The 22,106-nt window shown below is 47.7% G+C and overlaps 1 protein-coding gene across 2 annotated transcripts in view; it reads left to right on the top strand.

Annotated features, from left to right (window-relative positions):
- The window catches only part of CENPE (centromere protein E), a 206,619-nt gene that overhangs the window by 79,734 nt on the left and 104,779 nt on the right, over positions 1 to 22,106 (top strand). For both annotated transcript variants that reach the window (XM_069743668.1, XM_069743664.1), the window contains exons 30-32: positions 16,938 to 17,046; positions 17,125 to 17,246; positions 17,317 to 17,562. In XM_069743668.1, the coding sequence (XP_069599769.1) occupies positions 16,938 to 17,046; positions 17,125 to 17,246; positions 17,317 to 17,562 (477 nt within the window). The remainder of the gene's footprint in view (positions 1 to 16,937; positions 17,047 to 17,124; positions 17,247 to 17,316; positions 17,563 to 22,106) is intronic.

Raw genomic sequence — 22,106 nt, 5'->3', positions numbered from 1 at the left:
AACTAGTGTCTTCCGGATACAAGATAGTTCACTTTCAACCCTCCGAACTGATTCTTCCTCTGTTTCCCCAAAACCGCCAGCCAAGGCTCGTACCTTGCACCAAGCTTTTTCCTCGCTTCTTCAAGCAGGAGTCATAGTACTGGTTCCCGTGGCCGAGCGCTTCCGAGGGTTCTTCTCCAATCTATTCGTAGTCCCGAAGAAAGGAGGCAGCGTACAGCCCATACTGGACCTAAAACAACTCAACAAATATGTACGGGATCGTCACTTCCGCATGGAATCCCTTCGGTCCATCATTGCATCCATGGAGAAGGGAGAATATCTTACCTCCATAGACATATAAGACGCATACCTGCATAATAATAATATAATAATTTTTATTTATATAGCGCCAACATATTCCGCAGCGCTTTACAAATTATAGAGGGGACTTGTACAGACAATGGACATTACAGCATAACAGAAATACAGTTCAAAACAGATACCAGGAGGAATGAGGGCCCTGCTCGCAAGCTTAGACTATGGGGAAAAGGGGAGACACGAGAGGTGGATGGTAACAATTGCTTTAGTTATTCGGACCGGCCATAGTGTAAGGCTCGGGTGTTCATGTAAAGCTGCATGAACCAGTTAACTGCCTAAGTATGTAGCAGTACAGACACAGAGGGCTATTAACTGCATAAAGTGAATGAGAACATGATGCGAGGAACCTGATTGGTTTGTTTGTTTGTTTTTTTTGTTTTTTTTTTTATAAATGGGCCACACAGGGATCGTTAGGTTAATGCATTGAGGCGGTAGGCCAGTCTGAACAAGTGAGTTTTTAGGGTACGCTTAAAACTGTGGGGATTGGGGATTAATCGTATTAACCTAGGTAGTGCATTCCAAAGAATCGGCGCAGCACGTGTAAAGTCTTGGAGACGGGAGTGGGAGGTTCTGATTATTGAGGATGCTAACCTGAGGTCATTAGCGGAGCGGAGGGCACGGGTAGGGTGGTAGACTGAGACCAGGGAGGAGATGCAGGGTGGTGCTGAGCCATGGAGTGCTTTGTGGATGAGGGTAGTAGTTTTTTACTGGATTCTGGAGTGGATGGGTGGCCAGTGTAATGACTGGCACAAGGTAGAGGTAACGGTTGGTGAGGAATATGATCCTGGCAGCAGCATTCAGGACAGATTGGAGCGGGGAAAGTTTGGTAAGAGGGAGGCCGATTAGTAGAGGGTTACAATAGTCCAGACGAGAATGAATAAGTGAAACAGTAAGAGTTTTTGCAGAGTCGAAAGTAAGAAAAGGGCGAATTCTAGAAATGTTTTTGAGGTGCAGGTAAGAGCAAGCCAGTGATCGGATGTGGGGGGTGAATGAAAGGTCAGAATCAAGGATGACCCCAAGGCAGCGGACATGTTGCTTTGGAGTAATGGTGGAACCGCACACGGAGATGGCAATGTCAGGCAAAGATAGGTTAGTAGAGGGAGAGAACATGTACCGATTTGCACCCGCCCATCAGAGATTTCTCAGGTTCGCAATCGACCATGACCACTACCAGTTCATGGCTCTCCCGTTTGAACTCGCCACGGCTCCCAGAGTGTTTACCAAGGTCATGTTAGCCACCATGGACGTCCTGCACTCCAGAGGCATAGTAGACGTTCCATACCTGGACGATCTCCTCATCAAAGCTTCCACCTTCAAGGACTGCGAGCACAGCGTCTCAATCACAATCGACACTGAGTCGCATGGGCTGGTTAGTCAACCTACAAAAGTCATCACCAACCCCGAGTCAGTCTCTGACCTTCCTGGGAATGCTATTCGACACCTCCAGGGGTCTGGTGCTCCTTCCCAAGGACAAGGCACTGGCTCTCGGCCTAGGAGTTCTCACCCTCCTCCGAACCCCCCACCCCCTCCCCCCCGATCTCTCCGGTTTCCCATGAGAGTCCTCGGCAGGATGGGGGCAGCAATAGAAGCGGTCTCAAGACCTGGGACATGAATCCTTTCTCTCGACAGGGAGTTCCAGCTAACAGTCAACAAGGAGGTCCCTGCACTGGTGGCTCAAGTCAACCTCGCTAGCAACGGGGAAATCCTTTTTCACAGGTCAATGGAAGGTCCTGACCACCGACGCGAGCCTGACTGGTTGGGGTGTGGTGCACCTACACCACAGGGCAAGTGGTCACCAGTGGAAACGACCATGACCATCAACATCCTGGAACTTCGTGCCATCCTCCTGTCGTTGAGAGCGTTCCCTCACTTACTGGCAGCCTCTCACATCAGAGTACAGTCGGACAATGCCATGGCTGTGGCATATGTGAACCACCAAGGAGGGACCCGCAGTACCCAGGCGATGCGAGAGGTGACACACATCCTCCACTGGGCGGAAGACACAGGGTCGGTGCTCTCTGCGGTCCACATTCCGGGTGTAGACAACTGGGAAGCCGACTTCCTCAGCCGACAAGGAATGGAGAGTGGTCTCTCCATCCCAAAATTTTTTGCCAGATCTGCCATCGCTGGGGGACTCTGGACGTGGACCTAATGGCATCCCACTTCAATGCCAAGGTCTCCAACTTCATGGCCAGAACATACGATCGCTGGTCGCTCGGAGCAGATGGCCTGGTTCAGGACTTGACCCAGTTCCAGCTTCTGTACATTTTTGCACCTCTCCCTCTGATATCCAGAGTGAAGAGGAATATCAAGCAAGAGAGAGTTCCAACCATCCTAATCGCACCGGACTGGCCCAGACGTACATGGTACGCCGACATCTTACAACTTACAGCAGACGCCACCTGGCATCTCCCCGATCTTCTATCACAAGGCCCGTTCTACCATCAGGGGCTCTCAATTTGAAACATAAATTTTTATTTATTTACAAATTGTGTCAAGCATTACATCTTATTGACATTAAATTCTTAATAATTAACACAACGTTATGGGGAATAGGGATGAGGATAGGGGAAATGGTGACATTACAATAACTATCCAATCACATTCTCTATATGCAAATTTGCAAAGTTATTTAAGAACGGTATTTAAACGGAAAGATAACCAATTGTTCCATTTTTTTATGAAATTGAGCTATATTAGATGTAGCGATTATTTTTTCTGATAGGCAATTTTCGTTGATCAGTGATACGACCTCGGGCAGTGAGGGGCACCTGGAGTTTTTCCAGTAACTAGCAATTTTGATTCTTGTTGCTACAATAATATGTACAATCACTGTACGGAACTCATAGGGAAACGAGTCCAAATCAATAGCGAGTAACGCCTGCTGTGCATTAAGATTCACCGGTATACCACAAATCTGGAACATCAGATGATCTATGGCTTCCCACAGACGTCTAATTCTGTCACAACTCCACCATATATGTAGCATGTCTGCACAGGGGTCTCCACACCTCCAGCACGTGTCTGGGGAACTGCGGAACATCCTAGACAATCTACTGGGAGTGAAATACCATCTATATAACAATTTCCTTGCGTTTTCTATGTGGTTAGTACATTTAGATTGGCTTCCAATAACTAAGAAGGATGCCCTCCACTGATCCGGTGTGAATGTGCAGTTTAGGTCTTTTTCCCACTTTTGCAGGTATGTAGTTAGAGAGGGCAGGGTATTCTCCAACATACAGTCGTAGCTTGTGGACAGCGCCCTAATCTGTGATGTCGGGTTCATCAGCATAGAGTAAAGTTTAGATGGCAGTGCAGGCATCTGTTTTTTCCTTTCAGTTAGGAAATGCCGGATCTGCAAATATTTGTAAAAATCCCTTTGAGGAACATTGTATTTATCTCGTAATGATGTAAAAGTAATTATTTCCTCCCCATCACACAAGTTCCCAATTGAGGTGGTTTTGGGTAAATTCCAATTTTAAGTTTGAGGTCCGGGATACAATGCTCCAGTGTCTCTATAGGAGCCTTGAGGAATGCAGTGTGTATAGGGCCTAATTTATTAGTCAACACACTCCATAGCTCCAGAGCCGCGTCTATTGTTGGGGGCATTTTTAGGTTTCTATTAGGGACTTTAGTTTGTGCATGGTAAAAAGCTGAGACATTGGAGGTTCTCATCAAATGTTTTTCAATTGCTATCCAGTGCCGATCATCATCATTATTCCACATGAATCGTAACTGTTCGAATAATGCGGCCCTGTAGTACCGGACCACTGAGGGGCAACCCAGGCCGCCCTTGCTCATAGGGATGTAAAGTGTGTCCGCTTGGACTCTGGGTTTTCTCTCTTACCAAATGTATTTTAAAATCATTGCTTGAATCTAGTAACATAGTAACATAGTTAGTAAGGCCGAAAAAAGACATTTGTCCATCCAGTTCAGCCTATATTCCATCATAATAAATACCCAGATCTACGTCCTTCTACAGAACCTAATAATTGTATGATACAATATTGTTCTGCTCCAGGAAGACATCCAGGCCTCTCTTGAACCCCTCGACTGAGTTCGCCATCACCATTGTTCGCAATCTCTTTTAATATTTTCATTGGGAATATGATGGGGAGATTGCGGAACAAATACAGTATTTGTGGGAGAATGAACATTTTCACCGAAGCAATCCTGCCCAGCCATGACAGTTCATGTTTCTTCATACGTAACATGTCAGTTTGGATTTTCTTCCTCCGAGACTCATAATTCAATGATAGCATTTTATCTGCCGAGAGAGTCAGCCGAATACCTAAATACTCAATATGGTCATTTTCCCACTTAAAAGGGTACTTATTCTCAAAGTTTTTGGGGTGTTTTGCGAGAGGGGTTAGGTTTAATACCTGGCATTTAGACACGTTCAGCTTATAATATGATATTTTAGTATATGAATCAATTACTTGCATTGCTGCCGGTAATGATTCTGTCGGGTTTGTTAACGCTAGAATGATGTCGTCAGCAAATAAACCTATTTTGTGTTCCGTTTTATTCACCTGAATTCCTGATATCATCGAGTGTGATCTAATTTTCTGCGCCAGAGGCTCAATCACCAAAGCGAATATAAGGGGTGATAGCAGACACCCCTGTCTCGTCCCGTTAGTAATAGTAAACCTGTCCGACATCATTCCAGAGACAGAAACCGACGCTGATGGGTGAGAATATAGCAGTGATTGCTTTAGCAATATTACCCGCAAATCCGAATCTGGCCAGAACCTCAAACAGGTATCCCCAATGCACCCGATCGAATGCCTTCTCCGCGTCCAGGGATAGGAGCAGAGAAGGCGTCTGGTCCCTCCCCGCCACATGGATGAGGTCAATCATTCGTCTGGTGCCGTCCAATGTCTGTCTAGATTTGATAAATCCAACCTGGTCTCTGTGCACCAGGGAGGGGATTACATCGGAGAGTCTATTTTTGAGTACAGCTTGAGGTCAGTATTTAGAAGGGATATTGGCCTGAAATTACTTGGATGGTCGGGCGTTTTTCCTGGCTTGGGGAGGGGGACTATAGTCGCTTGTAACATTTCTTCTCGTATTTTGCCTGTTTCAAATATATTTTGGAAGACTAATAATAGATGTGGGGACAATATTTGGTTGAATAGCTTCAAGTATTCATTAGTTATACCATCCGGTCCTGGGGATTTATTATTTTTTGTTGCCTGAATGGTTTGTTGGATTTCTTTTTGGCTTATAGGTTGATTTATTGCCATCAATTTATCCTCTGGGATTTGGGGTAGGGATATGCTATTCAGGAAATTATTAATTAGCTCAGCGTTGGGTTGTGGGATAAGGTTGTCGGTCTTGAGATTATAGAGTGAGGAGTAATATCTTGCGAAAGTATTCGCAATTTCTTTAGGGTTGTATATTTTGTTCTTTTGATCATCTTGTATGTGAGCTATTTTTTGCTTTGTTAATCTCGCTTTAATCTTATTGGCAAGTATTTTACTCACCTTATTCCCCTGCCAATAATATTTCGCTTTATTCCGCCTCAAATTATGCTCATATTTATATTGGAATAGCTGATATAGTTCGTATCTTGCCTTTTGTAGTTTTCTATATACCGTGGGTGATGGGCTATGTTTATGGATGTTTTCCAATGTTGCTATATTTTTATTGAGCTCTTCTATTTGTCGCATTCTCCATTTTTTGTGTTGCGCTGCTATCTGTATTAGCCGCCCTCTTATATAGGCCTTGTGGGCGCACCACACTGTGGTCGGGGATATGTCAGGGGTACTATTGATATCAAAAAATTCCTGGAGAAGGTCGTTAAGTTGGGATTTAATATTATCTGAGGCTATTAAGAAGTTATTAATTCTCCACGGAGAATAAGTTAAATTATTGTACGTCTCTTTAATTTGGCATGTTACAGGAGCGTGGTCCGACCAGGTTATGTTCCCAATTTTTGCTGATTGTATATTTTGAAGGAGCCATTTATCCACTACTATTAGATCTATTCTTGAATATACTTTGTGTGGGTGGGAGTAATATGTATAATCCCTTTCAGAAGCATGAAGGACCCTCCACGTGTCATACAGTTCTTCTGATATAAGACACTGGGACAACGCATGGGATTGGGACTTTTTTTCTTTGAGCACCAAGATTTGTCTATATTGGGGATCGGGACAATGTTAAAATCTCCACAGATTAGCAGGGATCCTTGTTTTATTTTGGATAATTTAGTTATGAGGTCTTTAATAAAAGTGATTTGACCTGTATTGGGTGCATATATAGATGCAATTGTATACACCTTATTATTGATATTGCATATCAATATTACATATCTGCCTTCATCATCCAGAACGCTATCAACAAGCTGGAACGCTACAGTGTCTTTTATTGCAATCGCTACCCCTCTCTTCTTTTTCGCCGCATATGACACATAGATATGGGGGTAATTTTTATGTTGTAGTCTGTGTATCGTCACGATTTAAATGAGTTTCTTGGACACATAGTATGTCCGCTTTGAGTGCCTGGGCTTCTTTCCATAATAACGATCTCTTGAAAGGGCTGTTTAGGCCTTTCACATTAATGCAAGATATTTGAAATACCATCAGTTACAAAAAAGAAAAAAAAATTCAATCAGTCACCGGATACAGGATAATAATAAGGAAAACAAAGGGGTTAAAGTAATTAACAACAACCAGAACAAGTACAACTTGTACAACTCAGAGTTCGGTTCTATGTGAACCAACTGGATAGTCGTTCCTATCCAGTATTAAAGGGGGGAGAGAATAGAAAAAACGAAAGCAATATTCTCATGCCCCTTCAACCTGCCAGGCAAAAAAAAATAACAGTGTGGTGTCCCGGCATAGGCACACAGGGGATATATATGGTAACAGAGTACTTGCGTGAGAATCAGGTCCATTCTTTGTTCAGCGTCGGGTCTTTTCTTTAGTGGGGAGCTGGTATCTTCATCCACTGATGTCAGGGACCAATCCTGGAGCAGGGTCATGGCCTCTCTGGGAGACGCAAGGACGTGTGAAGTTCCATTTTTCGTCACGATGAGCTTTACTGGATATCCCCACTTGTAGACAATACTGTTGTCCCGTAGAATCTTGGTTGCGGATGAGAATTCTCGCCTCCTGTTCAGGGTTGTCGCAGACAAGTCGGTGAACACCAGAATGTTCCGGAATCTTTCTGGAAGTTCTTGCTTTGCTGACTTGGTCACTGCTCCTTGAAGTGGTAGAAGTGCAGCCTGGCTATCACGTCTCGCGGTGCGGAGCTGGGAGCAGACTTTGGTTTGGGGATCCGATGTGCCCTGTCAATCAGCAGGTCCCTCTGTTCTGCTGACGGCACCAGAACTGTGAAGAAGTCCATTAGAAACTCCTTTAGTGTATCCGCTGACACACTCTCAGGGATTCCTCTGAAACGTAGGTTATTGCGCCTGGATCGGTCTTCTAGGTCTGCAAGCTTCAGTTTTAGGGCCTTGATTTCTTCGTCCGCTTCATTATGCGCATCTACTAGTTGGTTGTGCGCTGTAGTATATTCCTCCAGTTTCCCCTGTGTGAGGTTCTGTCGCCAATCTGCGTTATTTCTTTATGTAGCTCAGTGAAAGCCGTTGTGATATCAGTGTGAATGGCTTGCTTCAGGTCTCCCAGCAGGGATCTGAGTGTAGCTACAGTGACAGGGGCAGAATTGGAGTCTGTAATAGGAGAGTCTGAGGAGACGGTCAGGGCTGTTTAGTGGCTGTAAATCTTCAGGCTCTGAACCTTCAGCATTCCTAGCAGGGGGGGAAAGCAGGGACTGCAGCGTTGGTGAATAGCTCTGTGTGCTCAGGGATCTTACAGTTTTGCTGGGAGTTTGGGGCTGGTGGAGTGATTCACTGTGCAGCTCTGACCTTTGCTTCACACTGCCATTACTCCTGCTGCTTCCGGCGGCCGCGTGGTAAGAGCTGCGGTCGCCATCTTGGATCCAGTTACCCACCGCTTCAAAGACCTGGACCCTGCTGGGCGCCTGCCCCCTCCTTCTCCCTCGCTTCATTCCTGGAGTGCACCACCGCCTGGCTTATCTTATCTTCGGATCTGACCTCCTCCGGTCACCTCACTGTGCTTTGGGCCGCTTATGATAGCTGGTGGTTAGGGAGCTCGAGCCTCGCACGTCCGTTCAGCTCCACATCCGGTCACGCCCCCCGGGGCTCTCAATTTGAAGGCTTGGCCCTTGAAACCTGGGTTCTAACCCAGGCAGGGCTCTTGCCGGACGTCATTGGAACTATGGTCAGGGCACGGAAGCCAGCCTCTGCCAAGATTTATTACCATACCTGGAAAGCTTTCTTTACCTGGTGCGAATTTCGTGGCCAGACCCCACTCCCCTATTCCCTCCCCAAAGTACTTGGTTTTCTCCAATTCGGTCTGGAGGCCAGGCTGTCCCTGAGCTCGCTTAAGAGCCAGGTGTCCGCTCTCTCAGTGCTTTTTCAGAGACGTATTGCTAACAAGCCTCAAGTAAGGGAAGTTCCGGAAGTCTTGATTCTTTTTTACTTCTTCTGGAAGGTGACTACCAGGTTCTGCCGGCTTCCAAAGCTACTCTTGCCAGGTGGATCAAATCCACCATACAAGAGGCCTACCGCCTTAAAATTTCTCCCCTTCCGGCTGGTATTACGGCACACTCTACACACGCGGTAGGGGCCTCCTGGGCTATTCGGCACAACAAGTGTGTAAGGCGGCCACTTGGACTAGCCTACACACGTTTACTAAACACTAAAGGGTTCATACCCAGTCCTCAGCGGACGCAAGCCTGGGTAGATGGGTTCTGCAGGCGGCGGTGCCCCAAGTTTTGGGGCCTGTCTGCACAATATTTGTCCATTGCTTCCCACCCAGGGACTGCTTTGGGACGTCCCATGGTCCTGTGTCCCCCAAAAAGGCGACAGAGTAAAAAGTAAAATAGACTTGTGTACTCACCGTAAAATCTTCCTCTTAGCCTCTAATTGGGGGACACAGCTCCCACCCTGTTGCCCTTTGCGGGCCGTTGTTACTGTTGAGTTTTCATATTGTTCTTTGAGCTCTTACATAGTGGCCTTATAGGCATGGTTTGTTATTCATGTTACGTTCCTCCTCATGCTTTTGCACAAAACTGGAGAAGGCGAAGCCATGCAGGGGTGTGTACTGCAGAGGAGGAGCCATGGTTAATCTTCTTCAGATTATGCATAGTGTCGCCTCCTAGTGGACAGCAGCATAACACCCATGGTCCTATGTACCCCAATTGGAGGCTAAGAGATTTTACGGTGAGTACACCAAAATCTCCTTTTTTCAGTACAATCATGGTTTTATCAGCTGGAGATCATCTCTTCCAGACTGGATGGCCAGCTAATCTGCCTCCACCACTGCCCTCTTGCTGACAATGTACGTTATATACTCAAAGCTGCCAATCACTGGTGGGGACGAAGTTGTACACAATGTCGTATTTTGACCACTGCTACATCTACAGCAGAGAAAACAGATTTATATGCAGACTACACCTAACAGTCCAGTAAGTGATGCATCGTTGGAATCGGTCTATGCCCTTATATTATGCTTCTCTCGGATTACATGGCAAACCTGCCGATGGATTCCCTTTAAACCTGTCATACAAAACTCTGGCCTTAAAGAATTGGGTCTTGTGATCTGCTTTTTAATTAGTTTTTATGTTTTGTAAAACTGTAATTGCTTCAGCAAAAGACACAATTTCCTCAGTGGTTGTATCGGATCTAAAAAGAATAAGTCTGTTTTTTTCCGTCTGGAGTAGCCACAACAGACGGCGTGATCAGATAACGCTGTTTCTTTATCGCCTCTCATTGGGGGACACAGGAACCATGGGTGTATGCTGCTGCCACTAGGAGGCTGACACTATGCAAATAAAAAAAGTTAGCTCCTCCTCTGCAGTGTACACCCCACCGACTGGCATAATACTCTTCAGTTTAGCTTAGTGTCAGTAGGAAGTGGACACGGGTCTTTCATTAGACCCTTATCTACCTCAATGTGCGTCGTTTCTTTTCAGGTTTCCCCGGAAGGGATACAGGGTGAGCAGTCACACCTGTAGTCCCACTTTACGGACTATGAGTACGGCGTGTACTGCCACCCCGTATCCTCATAGATCCCTCTCCAGGACCAAGAGCCTAGCACACAAGCGTGCTCAGAAGTCCGGTCCTGGCTCCGTCCCCCACCCACTCGCCCACCAGAGCCTGTCGGTTGGAGGAGACGAGGACGTCCATCAGCAGCTCCCATGGACGTCTGATACCTTCCCCAAGGTTAGTAACGGACGACGTGGGATGTTTTTAGGTGAGTATTCCCAGTGGGGGTTCCTTGTTTTAAGTACTCCAGGCCACCTTTTTGGGCCTGATCGGCGTTCCTAAAAGGGGCCCAGGATTCAGCAGGGGTCATGGCTGCTTTTGCAGCACTCCCCATCCCATGTGCGGTACCTTTCCTGCGCCCACACCTGACATCGCAGCAGTTCCCCTCCACTCTAGGCGGCGGCCTCGCAGGCTGCCGCGCCGCTGTTATCGCCGCTGCGGTTTTCCCTCCGGCTCCTAATTTAGGCCCCGGCTGTTCCCAGGGCCTACTTCCGGCGATACGCCCGCCGGAGGCAGCGCAGCGGTCGCAGCCTTCTAATTTAGGCCCCAGTTTTTCCCGGGGCCTACTTCTGGCTATACGCCCGCCGGAGGCAGCGCAGTGGTCTCAGCCTTCTAATTTAGGCCCCGGCTTTTTTTCGGGGCCTACTTCCGACGCCGGCACCAGAATCCTTTATTCCATGCGGCGGCTCCCGCACCTATCAGCCGGGCGGCGCCCGCACATTATTAGCGCCGCACCGCTGTCTACCACAAGCACCGGCCACCGGCTTCTAATTTAGGCCCCGGCTTTTCCCGGGGCCTACTTCCGGGCCGCGCTCCGCCCACTTCCCTTCTCTTCGGGCGGGCTTTCTCCCGCCCGACAAACTGTGCCCTGCTTTCCCCACCCACCGGTGCCATCTCGTCTGGCTCCGCCCCTTCCACGCTGCTGCTGGACACTCAGGGCACGTGATTCCTGCATCGTGCCACGCACCTTCTAAAACTCCACAGAGCGCTCCTTCCTGGGGACACAACACAGCACGCCATCTGCGCCGGAGATCCACAGCATTCCTACAGGCCTGCAGCATACTGGTATCCGGGTTTTTCGTCTGCCGTGAGTAGCTCTGCACTGCAGACCGACACCCCCCCTCTGCCCCACTGTCCCCTAACCCACCGGCATTTTCTTCAGGGACCTTTCTAAAATGTAATTCTAAAGGGGGCCGCTCTCGCCCTCCTACTTCTTCCTCTTCTACCTTAGTCAAGTACGTTACATGTTCGTCCTGTAACACCAAACTTCCCTCAGTGTCCGCGCTGAATCAGTTACCCCTGCAGACTCCCGCAGTAGCCAGCGGGTCGCAGGAAGCTCCGTCCGAACCCTTCATGGCTAGCCGCAAAGGTCCAGACAGGAACGACGGTCTGAGTCCTCTTCTCGTTCCATCTCGCCACTCGGTCCCCCTCTGCGGTCGGCGTCCTCCCGATCCTCCTCCCCTGAGTCTGGCGAGGCTTTCTCTGATGCGCCCTCGGAGGATGTTTCGGAGCTGGATTCGAACCAAATCGCTACCATGAGGGATATGGTTCAGAATCTCATTGGAGCAATAAATCAAACCCGTGGCATCAAAGAGTCCTCTACGGATCCCGCAGATCAGGCGGTTTCGTTTAGACGGGCTAAACCACCTTCCAAGTTTTTTCGCTCCTCACCCGGAATTTGAGGAGATTATGACTAGAGAAAGAGAGAACCTGACCAGACGCTTTCAGAGAGGAAAGCGACTTGGCGTGTTATATCCCTTCTCTCCGGAGCTCACCGCTAATTGGACTGCCTCCCCTTCGGTGGACCCTTCAGTTTCCGACTGTCCACCAGCACGGTTCTTCCACTGTCCGGCGGAGCATCTCTGAAGGATTCTAACGATAGGGTCATAGAATCTTCCGCAAAATCAGCCTTTGAAGCGGCCTCAGCTAGTCTTTGCCCGGCCTTCGCTTCCACTTGGGTTTCAAAATCTATATCCAAATGGGCCAAGCAACTCCGTCGGGGTCTTCTGGACGGGGCTCCGCCCGGACACCTAGCGGAACTTGCCAACCAGATTTCTCACGCGGGTGAATATCTGGTCTCCGCCTCCCTGGACGCCGCGTCTTGTGCGGCTCAGGCGTCCAGCAACGCAGTTGCCATCCGCCGAACAGTTTGGCTTAAGGCCTGGCAGGCGGATTTGTCTTCTAAAAAGTCCCTTACCAGCCTGCCTTTTCAGGGGTCTCGTCTCTTTGGTTCTAAGCTAGACCAAATTATTAAGGACGCTACAGGGGGCACGAGTTCCCTTCTTCCCCAGGCTAAGCCTCGACGCCCTCCTCCTAGACGTCAATTTCGGTCTTTTCGCGGCATCTAATTCCTTCTAGCGGCAACAGAGGCCACAGGCCCGTCAAGAAAAGAAGTTGGTATCCTTTAGGCCCACTCCTTCCTGGCGTGCTCGCTACTCCCAGGGTAGATCCTCCAGGTCCAGGACTGGAAGGACCTCCTCGGCATGACTCTCGACTAGTAGCCAGTCCACCTCCCAGGCTTTGCAGCCGTCTTCTCTTCTTCAGGGACATTGGATCTCCTCGGTAGAGGACGCTTGGGTCAGGGAAGTTGTATCCTCGGGATACAAGATAGAGTTCCTTTCACGACCCCGGGATCGTTTCTTCGAATCCCGACCTCCAAGAGATCCCGCTCTAGTTCCGGGTTTCTTCGCAGCCATCGCGTCTCTCCTCAAAGCCGGGGTAATCGTTCCCGTCCCGGAGAAAGAACGGTTCACAGGTTTCTACTCAAACCTTTTTGAGGTACCGAAAAAAGACAGCAGAGTGCGTCCCATTCTGGATCTCAAAATTACTGAACAGGAGAGTCCGCCTAAAGCTCTTCAGGATGGAATCCCTTCGTTCAGTAATTGCTTCTATGGAGGCTCAGGAATTTCTGTGTTCCATAGACATTCAGGACACCTACCTCCATGTCCCAATATTCCCCGGACATCACCGATTTCCTGCGCTTTGCGGTGCTCCAGGAACACTTTCAGTTCGTCGCCCTGCCATTCGGTCTTGCAACCGCCCCAAGAGTCTTCACGAAGATCATGGCGGCACTGATGGCCATCTTGAGGGTCAGAGGTCTGGTTCTGTTTCCATACCTCGACGACCTCCTCATCAAGGCTCCGTCTTTTTCTCAGGCCCACGAAAGCCTGTCCATCGTTCTCGACACCCTCGCCCGTTTCGGGTGGCTGGTCAACCGGAAGAAGTCCTGCCTTATTCCTTCTCAGCGCATCATCTTTCTGGGCATGCTCTTCGACACTCGTCAGACCAAGGTCTTTCTTCCCGAAGACAAGAGATCCATTCTTCGTCGGGACATACGCTTGCTCCAGGGCCCTCGGTCTCCCTCCTTCCGATCGGCCATGAAGGTTTTGGGGAGGATGGTAGCATCATTGGAAGCGATTCCCTTCGCCCAATTTCACTCTCGACCTCTTCTGCAAGCCATCCTGTCTCAGTGGAACAGGTCTGTCTTCTCCCTGGACCGCCCGATCCGACTCTCTCCCCGAGTCAAACGGTGTCTCAACTGGTGGCTCACGTCACCTCTCATCTCCCAGGGCAGGTCCTTCCTTCCAGTTCACTGACAAGTGGTGACAACGGATGCCAGCCTGCTCGGCTGGGGTGCAGTGATTCGCCAACTGACTGTACAGGGACGTTGGTCGGCGCAAGAGTCACCCTTGCCGATCAATGTTCTCGAGATCCGGGCCATTTTTCTGTCCCTTCGTCACTGGGAAAGGATTCTCAGGGGCCTTCCTATCCGAATCCAGACGGACAATGCCACGGCGGTGGCATATGTCAACCATCGGGGGTGAACTCGGAGCTCCTTGGCCTTGGACGAGGTATCCAAGATCCTCCTTTGGGTAGAGGCAACGATTCCGGTGATATCCGCGGTGCATATCCCCGGCGTGGACAATTGGGCCGCCGACTTCCTCAGCCGCGAGGGTCTCGCGGCAGGGGAATGGTCCTTACATCCGAAGGTCCTCCATCAGATTTGCCTTCGAGGGGGGACTCCGGACGTGGACATCACGGCGTTTCGAATGAACAGGAAGGTTCCGCGGTTCGTCTCCAGGTCTCGCGATCCTCTCGCAGTGGGCGTCGACGCTCTGGCCATTCCTTGGTCACAGTTCGTGCTGCCCTACCTGTTCCCACCCCTTCCCTTGCTTCCCAAACTGCTGAAAAAGATCAAAGCGGAAGGGGTGCCGATCATTCTAATCGCCCCGGATTGGCCCAGGAGAGCTTGGTTCGCGGAGCTCGTCAATCTTCTCGCGGACGCTCCCTGACGCCTTTCAGACAGGCCGGATCTGCTGTCTCGGGGTCCGATCTGCCACCCGAGTTCACGGTCGCTCAGTTTGACGGCGTGGCTGTTGAGACCGCGGTTCTAAGAGCGTCCAGCCTTTCGGCTCGGGTGATTCACACCATGATTCAGGCTCGGAAGCCTTCGTCTTCCAGGATCTACTATCGTACCTGGAAGGCTTACGATAGTAGAGTTCAGTCGCGTTTCACCTATGTCCTTTTCCCTGCCTTCCATCTTGGCTTTCCTTCAGGCAGGACTGGATTCGGGCCTTTCTCTTATTTCCCTAAAGGGCCAGGTTTCTGCGCTTTCCATCCTTTTTCAAAAGACTTTAGCTTCCAGACCACAGGTTGAGACCTTCCTTCAAGGAGTAGCCCTCGCGGTCCCTCCGTTCAGGGCCCCTGTGGATTCATGGGATTTAAACCTGGTACCGGACGTTCTGAGGGTTTTCCCCTTTGAACCTCTCAAAGAGGTTCCCCTATCTTGGAAGGTGGCCTTTCTTGTGGCCATCACTTCTATCCGCCGCGTCTCCGAGTTGGCGGCTCTCTCGCCGACCTCCTTTCTTGGTTATCCACCAGGACAAGGTGGTCTTCAGACCTCCGCCTTCCTTTCTTCCTATGGTGGTTTCCACATTCCACATCAACGAGGACATCGTTCTACCTTCTTTTGTCCAGCTCCGACTCATCTTCTGGAGCGATCGTTGAACAAGCTGGACCTTGTCAGGGCAGTGATGATCTATCTGGATAGAACGTCCACTTCCCGGAAGACGGATTCTCTTTTCGTCATTCCTGATGGCTCGCGCAGAGGCCAGCCAGCTTCTAAGGCGACTATTGCTCGCTGGATCAGAACGGCTATTCTGGAGGCTTACTGGGTCAAGAACAGAGTGCCTCCTCCTGGGATCAAGGCTCACTCTGCCCGGGCAGTCGGCGCCTCCTGAGCGGTGCACCACAGGGCTTCCTCCCTACGGCTTTGCAAAGCGGCAACCTGGTCTTCCATCCACACGTTCGCCAAATTTTACAAGGTCCATACCTACGCTTCGGCGGACGCCAGCCTAGGCAGAAGGATCTTGCAGGCGGCAGGGGTGAGTCCTGTGACCTGATGGAAGTCTGTTTTACCCGCCCTTGGGACTACTTTGGGACGTCCCATGGTTCCTGTGTCCCCCAATGAGAGGCGATAAAGAAAACAGGATTTTTGGTTGCTTACCGTAAAATCTGTTTCTTGGAGCCTCCATTGGGGGACACAGCTCCCTCCCAATGTTTTGGTTATATGTTCTATGACTGTTATCACGTTTACAGTTCTCAAGTTTGTGGTTTTGGTTTTCAACCTTGTTATTTATCTCCTACTGCTTTCTCACTAACTGAAGAGTATTATGCCAGTCGGTGGGGTGTACACTGCAGAGGAGGAGCTAACTTTTTTTATTTGCATAGTGTCAGCCTCCTAGTGGCAGCAGCATACACCCATGGTTCCTGTGTCCCCCAATGGAGGCTCCAAGAAACAGATTTTACGGTAAGCAACCAAAAATCCTGTTTTTTGGCATTGAGCAGCTGCGTTTTCTAGTTCTGGACAACTGTTTGACTTTTCTTCAAAAACATTAGAAGATGATCTTTCCTTATTTAGCGTCATCTTTTTTCAATATGTGCTTGTTTTAAAAAAAAAAAAAATTGGTCGCCAGGAAAGAAAACCGTGGTAGTGTACTGCTCCGTCAGTGTATCCTGATCAGAAGTTTGGGGACTTTAAAGTAGGTTTTTTTTTGTTTGTTTGTTTTTTATTTTTTTATTTTTGAGATATACTTTTATAAGTAAACCAAAATCTAATACTGATTTGAAGTGTTCTGATAAGATGGAGGGAAAAGAAACAAGATAAAAGAATTAAAACAAAAAACCTAGAGATGAACTGGAATATAAGTTGAGGTGTAGGTGCATGTTCACACAGGCCCCTAAACAGTCAAACCAAAGATAAAAAACATTATATGCAAATACCCTGCAGTAAATAAACAGCAATAGTGCATGAAAATAATATAGCATGCTTAGTTAACATAATTTAAAAAAAAAAAAAAAACTTTAAACCACCGCCCCCACGCCGGTCACGGAGACCTTGAGTTGAGCAGAAAATGTTAATTTTTTTTCTCCTCCAAAAGCAGCATAATTTTGCACATAGGCAAAATGTCATGAATTCTGGTAATATCAAATTCCCTTTTAGAGAGAATCCAACAGATCTGCGCTCCAAGGTGAGATGGAAGAAAAGAGCAAGATCATCGAGGCGCTTGAAACTAAAGTGGAAGATGTTCTCAGAAACCTCCAAGACGCTGGTAACTGCAATAGTCCAATCTGTATGTGAACATGCAATTCTTATACTCTCACATTTACTCTGATCTCCATCAATCTAGAGTTAAAGTATGAGAACATGGTAGAAACGCTCGAATTGATCACAAAGGAAAAGGACAATTTAATATCCTCCTTGACTGTCGTCAACAACAATTTGGTTAATGATCTTGCAATGTGTAAACAGGTAAATTTGGGGAAATGGAGCATGTGTGTTTTTGTTTTTTTCAGAATTTTAAATTTTATCTATTTTCAAGGACAAATCGACGCAAGACTGTGGATTACAGGTATCTATTGAGATGCCCACAAATGATCAGGTTGATACTGCAACCAGACAGGAAGAGATTGAAACTGAAAGAAATGAGCTGAAAGAGACCCTCAGTCAACTGCAGCAGCAACTCAACCTAATTTCTCAAGAGAAAGAGGAACTTCAGCAGTCAATCGATACTTTTAAGGCCGAGAGATGTGAACTCTTGACTAATCTGCAGAGATATGCAGAGAATGTAAGTGGGAATTATTAATTTGGAACGTTGCTAGTTTAATCAAAAGGACTTTGTGTAGCTTAAATTCTACGTGCCAGCTTGCTGAGGGATCAAACTATGGCTGCTTATTGAAGTCTATGGGAAGGTGAGAAGAGACCAGAAAAACTGGAGGTATGGAGGCTTCCAGTATGTGTTTTCTCACCCCAGTGCTGATTCACAGGTATGCATGCGTGTATGAAACTCTGCCCCCTCCTCTCCGGACTGCAGAATTGGCAGCGGATGCGCCGAAAAACTGCGTCCGCTGCCCACGTCGTGCAAAACTTTCACAACGTCCGTCGGTACGACGCATTGCGACGGACCTGTACCGACGGAAGTGTAAAACAGGCCTTAACCCCTTTCTGCCATTAGACGTACTATTCCGTCCATGTGGGGTGGGCTTTACTTCCCAAGGACGGAATAGTACGTCATAGCCGATCGGCCGCGCTCACGGGGGGAGCGCGGCCGATCGCGGCCGGGTGTCAGCTGCTTATCGCAGCTGACATCCGGCACTATGTGCCAGGAGCAGTCACGGACCGCCCCCGACACATTAACCCCCGGCACACCGCGATCAAACATGATCGCGATGTGCCGGCGGTGCAGGGAAGCATCGCGCAGGGAGGGGGCTCCCTGAGACCCCCGCAGCAACGCGATGTGATCGCGTTGCTCCGGGGGTCTCCTACCTCCCTCCCTGCATCAAGTCCCGGATCCAATATGGCCGCGGATCCGGGTCCTGCAGGGAGGGAGGTGGCTTACCAAGTGCCTGCTCTGAGCAGGCACTTGGTAACGCTGCAGAGCTGTTTCACAGATCGGTGATCTGTCAGAGTGCTGTGCAAACTGGCAGATCACCGATCTGTATTGTCTCCCCCCCCCCCCCCCCCCCCTGGGACAAAGTAAAAAAGTAAATAAAAAAAAATCCTAAATAATGAAAAGAAAAAAAAGGTAATTAATCTTACCGATAATTGTATTTCCAGGAATCCATCCTGACAGCACCATGGAGGACGTCCTTCTTATACACAGTGGGACAGGAAACACGAGAGTTTAAAAGGACCCTCCCCTTTCCACCCTTCAGTGGTTTTCCAAAGTAACACATCTGGATGGATGCAAACAGAAAAATTTATTTTGAACATAACAAGATCAACATCAATGTTACTTCACATAAGTATGATACATGTTTACATTAGGGAGGGAACTATCCGTGCTGTCAGGATGGATTCCTGGAAATACAATTATCGGTAAGATTAATTACCGTTTTCCAGGTCACCACCTGACAGCACCATGGAGAAGTACCAAAGGAAACTTCCTAGACCTAGGGTGGGACTACCGCCTGAAGCACTTTCCTGCCAAAGGCTAACTGAGAAGAAACTACATCCAATTTGTAGTGTTTTGAAAAAGTGCTAATGCTAGACCAAGATGCTGCATTACAAATCTGATCTACTGAGGCCCCCCCTTTTTTGGCCCAAGATGTGGCCATAGCCCTAGATGAATGAGCTTTAAGGCTATCTGGAGGATCCTTTCCCTGTATCTGATAGGCCGTGGAAATAGTGGATCTAATCCACCTGGCAATAGTGGATTTTGATGCCTTTTTTCCCTTATTAGGACCCCCGTACAGGACAAAGAGATTACTATCTTGTCTCCAGGCCCTAGTTATGTCCAAGTATTTCAGTATCGTCTCCCTGACATCTAAGTTATGGAAGAAGGCTTCTTTCTGGTTTCTAGGAGATTGGCAAAAAGACGGAAGAACGACCTCTTGGTTAATGTTTGATACAGAGGCTACTTTGGGAAGAAACCCTGGGTCAAGCCTCAAAACCAACCTATCATCAAAAATCTGTAGATAAGGGTTTTTGATGGAAAGGGCCTGAAGCTCCCCCAATCTTTTGGCTGATGTAATAGCTACTAAAAACACTGCTTTTAGGGACAGATTAGCGATATTTATATCCTTGTTTATATCAAAGGGCTCTTTGCATAGAACATTAAGGACTAAATTTAGGTCCCATGGGGGCACAGATTTTTTGATTGGAGGCTTCAGCCTCGAGACTGCTCTAGAAAAACGAGCGATCCAAGGGTGGGCGGCAAGGGAGGAGGTACGGGAGTTATTGCCTCCATCCGGAGGAGATCCTGAATGTCTGACCACATTGGGGAGACTGAAGAGAGACGGGCGTTGGAGATGAAAAATCTTTCTGGGGGACCAGATACAAACTCTATCCTGTAGCCCCGAGATATAACCTGAAGGACCCACGGATTTGAGGTAATTTTTTCCCATTCCCTCAGGTAATTCAACAACCGACCCCCTATTCTGGTGGCGTCACTTTCTCCGGAACTCAGCTCTAGGATTTGAGGGACCTGGATCTCTATTTCGGTTCCTATTATCCCCCCCTTTCTGGTAACTCCATCTCCCTTGTTTACCCTTACCCCTATAGTCTGATCTCTGACTGTAATAGGGTCTACGAAAGGGCTGGAATTTTTTCTTTTTCTCTTCTGGAAACCCCTTCTTTTCATCAGAAGCTTTTTCCAGAATGTCATCCAATACAGGGCCAAAAACTCGGCCACCCGAAAAGGGAATGGAACATAGTTTGTTCTTAGAGGGAACATCCCCCGACCAGCTTTTTAACCAAATGGCCCTACGGGCTGCATTAGATAGCGATTGCCCTCTGGCTGTGAACCTGACAGATTCTGCCGTAGCATCTGCAAGAAACCCTGTGGCTAGTTTAAGTAAGGGAATAGCACTAATGATAGACTCCCTAGAAGTTTTGGCTGACAATTGATCCTTTAAATCATCAACCCACAGATGCATAGCTCTCGCCACGGATGTCGCCGCAATATTTCCGAGCTCTCCCGTGTGCCCAAACAGGAGTTTACCCCAATATATGGGGTATCAGCGTACTCAGGACAAATAGGACAACAACTTTTAGGGTCCAATTTCTCCTGTTACCCTTGGGAAAATACAAAACTGGGGGCTAAAAGATAAGTTTTGTGGGGAAAAAAAAGATTTTTTTAATTTTCACGGCTCTGCGTTATAAACTGTAGTGAAATACGTGTGGGCTCAAAGTTCTCACAACACATCTAGATAAGTTCATGGGGGGGTCTAGTCTCCAATATGGGGTCACTTGTTGGGGGTTTCTACTGTTTAGGTACATTAGGGGCTCTGCAAACGCAATGTGACGCCTGCAGACCATTCCATCTAAGTCTGCATTCCAAATGGTGCTCCTTCCCTTCCGAGCCTTCCCATGCGCCCAAACGGTGGTTCCCCCCCACATATGGGGTATCAGCGCACTCAGGACAAATTGCACAACAAATTTTGGGGTCCAATTTCTCCTGTTCCCCTCGGGAAAATACAAAACTGGGGGCTAAAAAATATTTGTGGGAAAAAAATTAGTTTTATTTTTACGGCTCTGCATTATAAACTTCTGTGAAGCTCTTGGTGGGTCAAAGTGCTCACAACACATCTAGATAAGTTCCTTAGGGGGTCTACTTTCCAAAATTGTGTCACTTGTGGGGGGTTTCAATGTTTAGGCACATCAGTGGCTCTCCAAACGCAACATGGCGTCTCATCTCAATTCCTGTGAATTTTTCATTGAAAAGTCAAACGGCGCTCCTTCCCTTCCGAGCTCTCCCATGCGCCCAAACAGTGGTTTACCCCCACATATGGGGTATCGGCGTACTCAGGACAAATTGTACAACTTTTTGGTTCCAATTTCTTCTCTTACCATTGGGAAAATAAAAAATTGGGGGCGAAAAGATCATTTTTTTTCACAAAAAATATTTTTTATTTTTACGGTTCTGCATTATAAACTTCTGTGAAGCACTTGGTGGGTCAAAGTGCTCACCACACCTCTAGATAAGTTCCTTAGGGGGTCTACTTTCCAAAATGGTGTCACTTGTGGGGGGTTTCAATGTTTAGGCACATCAGTGGCTCTCCAAACGCAACATGGCGTCCAATCTCAATTCCAGTCAATTTTGCATTAAATAGTCAAATGGTGCTCCTTCGCTTCCAAGCTCTGTCATGCGCCCAAACAGTGGTTTACCTCCACTTATGTGGTATCAGCGTACTCAGGACAAATTGTACAACAAGGTTTGGGGTCCATTTTCTCCTGTAACTCTTGGCAAAATAAAACAAATTGGAGCTGAAGTAAATTTTTTGTGAAAAAAAGTTAAATGTTAATTTTTATTTAAACATTCCAAAAATTCCTGTGAAGCACCTGAAGGGTTAATAAACTTCTTGAATGTGGTTTTGAGAACCTTGAGGGGTGCAGTTTTTAGAATGGTGTCACACGTGGGTATTTTCTATCATATCATATAGACCCCTCAAAATGACTTCAAATGAGATGTGGCCCCTAAAATAAAATGGTGTTGTAAAAATGAGAAATTGCTGGTCAACTTTTAACCCTTATAACTCCCTAACAAAAAAAAAAATTTTGGTTCCAAAATTGTGCTGATGTAAAGTAGACATGTGGGAAATGTTACTTATTAAGTATTTTGTGTGACATATCTCTGTGATTTTAATTGCATAAAAATTCAAAGTTGGAAAA

The sequence above is a fragment of the Ranitomeya imitator genome, chromosome 1 (genome assembly GCF_032444005.1).
Source record: "Ranitomeya imitator isolate aRanImi1 chromosome 1, aRanImi1.pri, whole genome shotgun sequence".
Lineage (NCBI taxonomy): Eukaryota > Metazoa > Chordata > Amphibia > Anura > Dendrobatidae > Ranitomeya > Ranitomeya imitator.
Note: the sequence above shows the minus strand (reverse complement) of the source record. Positions and strands in the feature narration are given on the sequence as shown.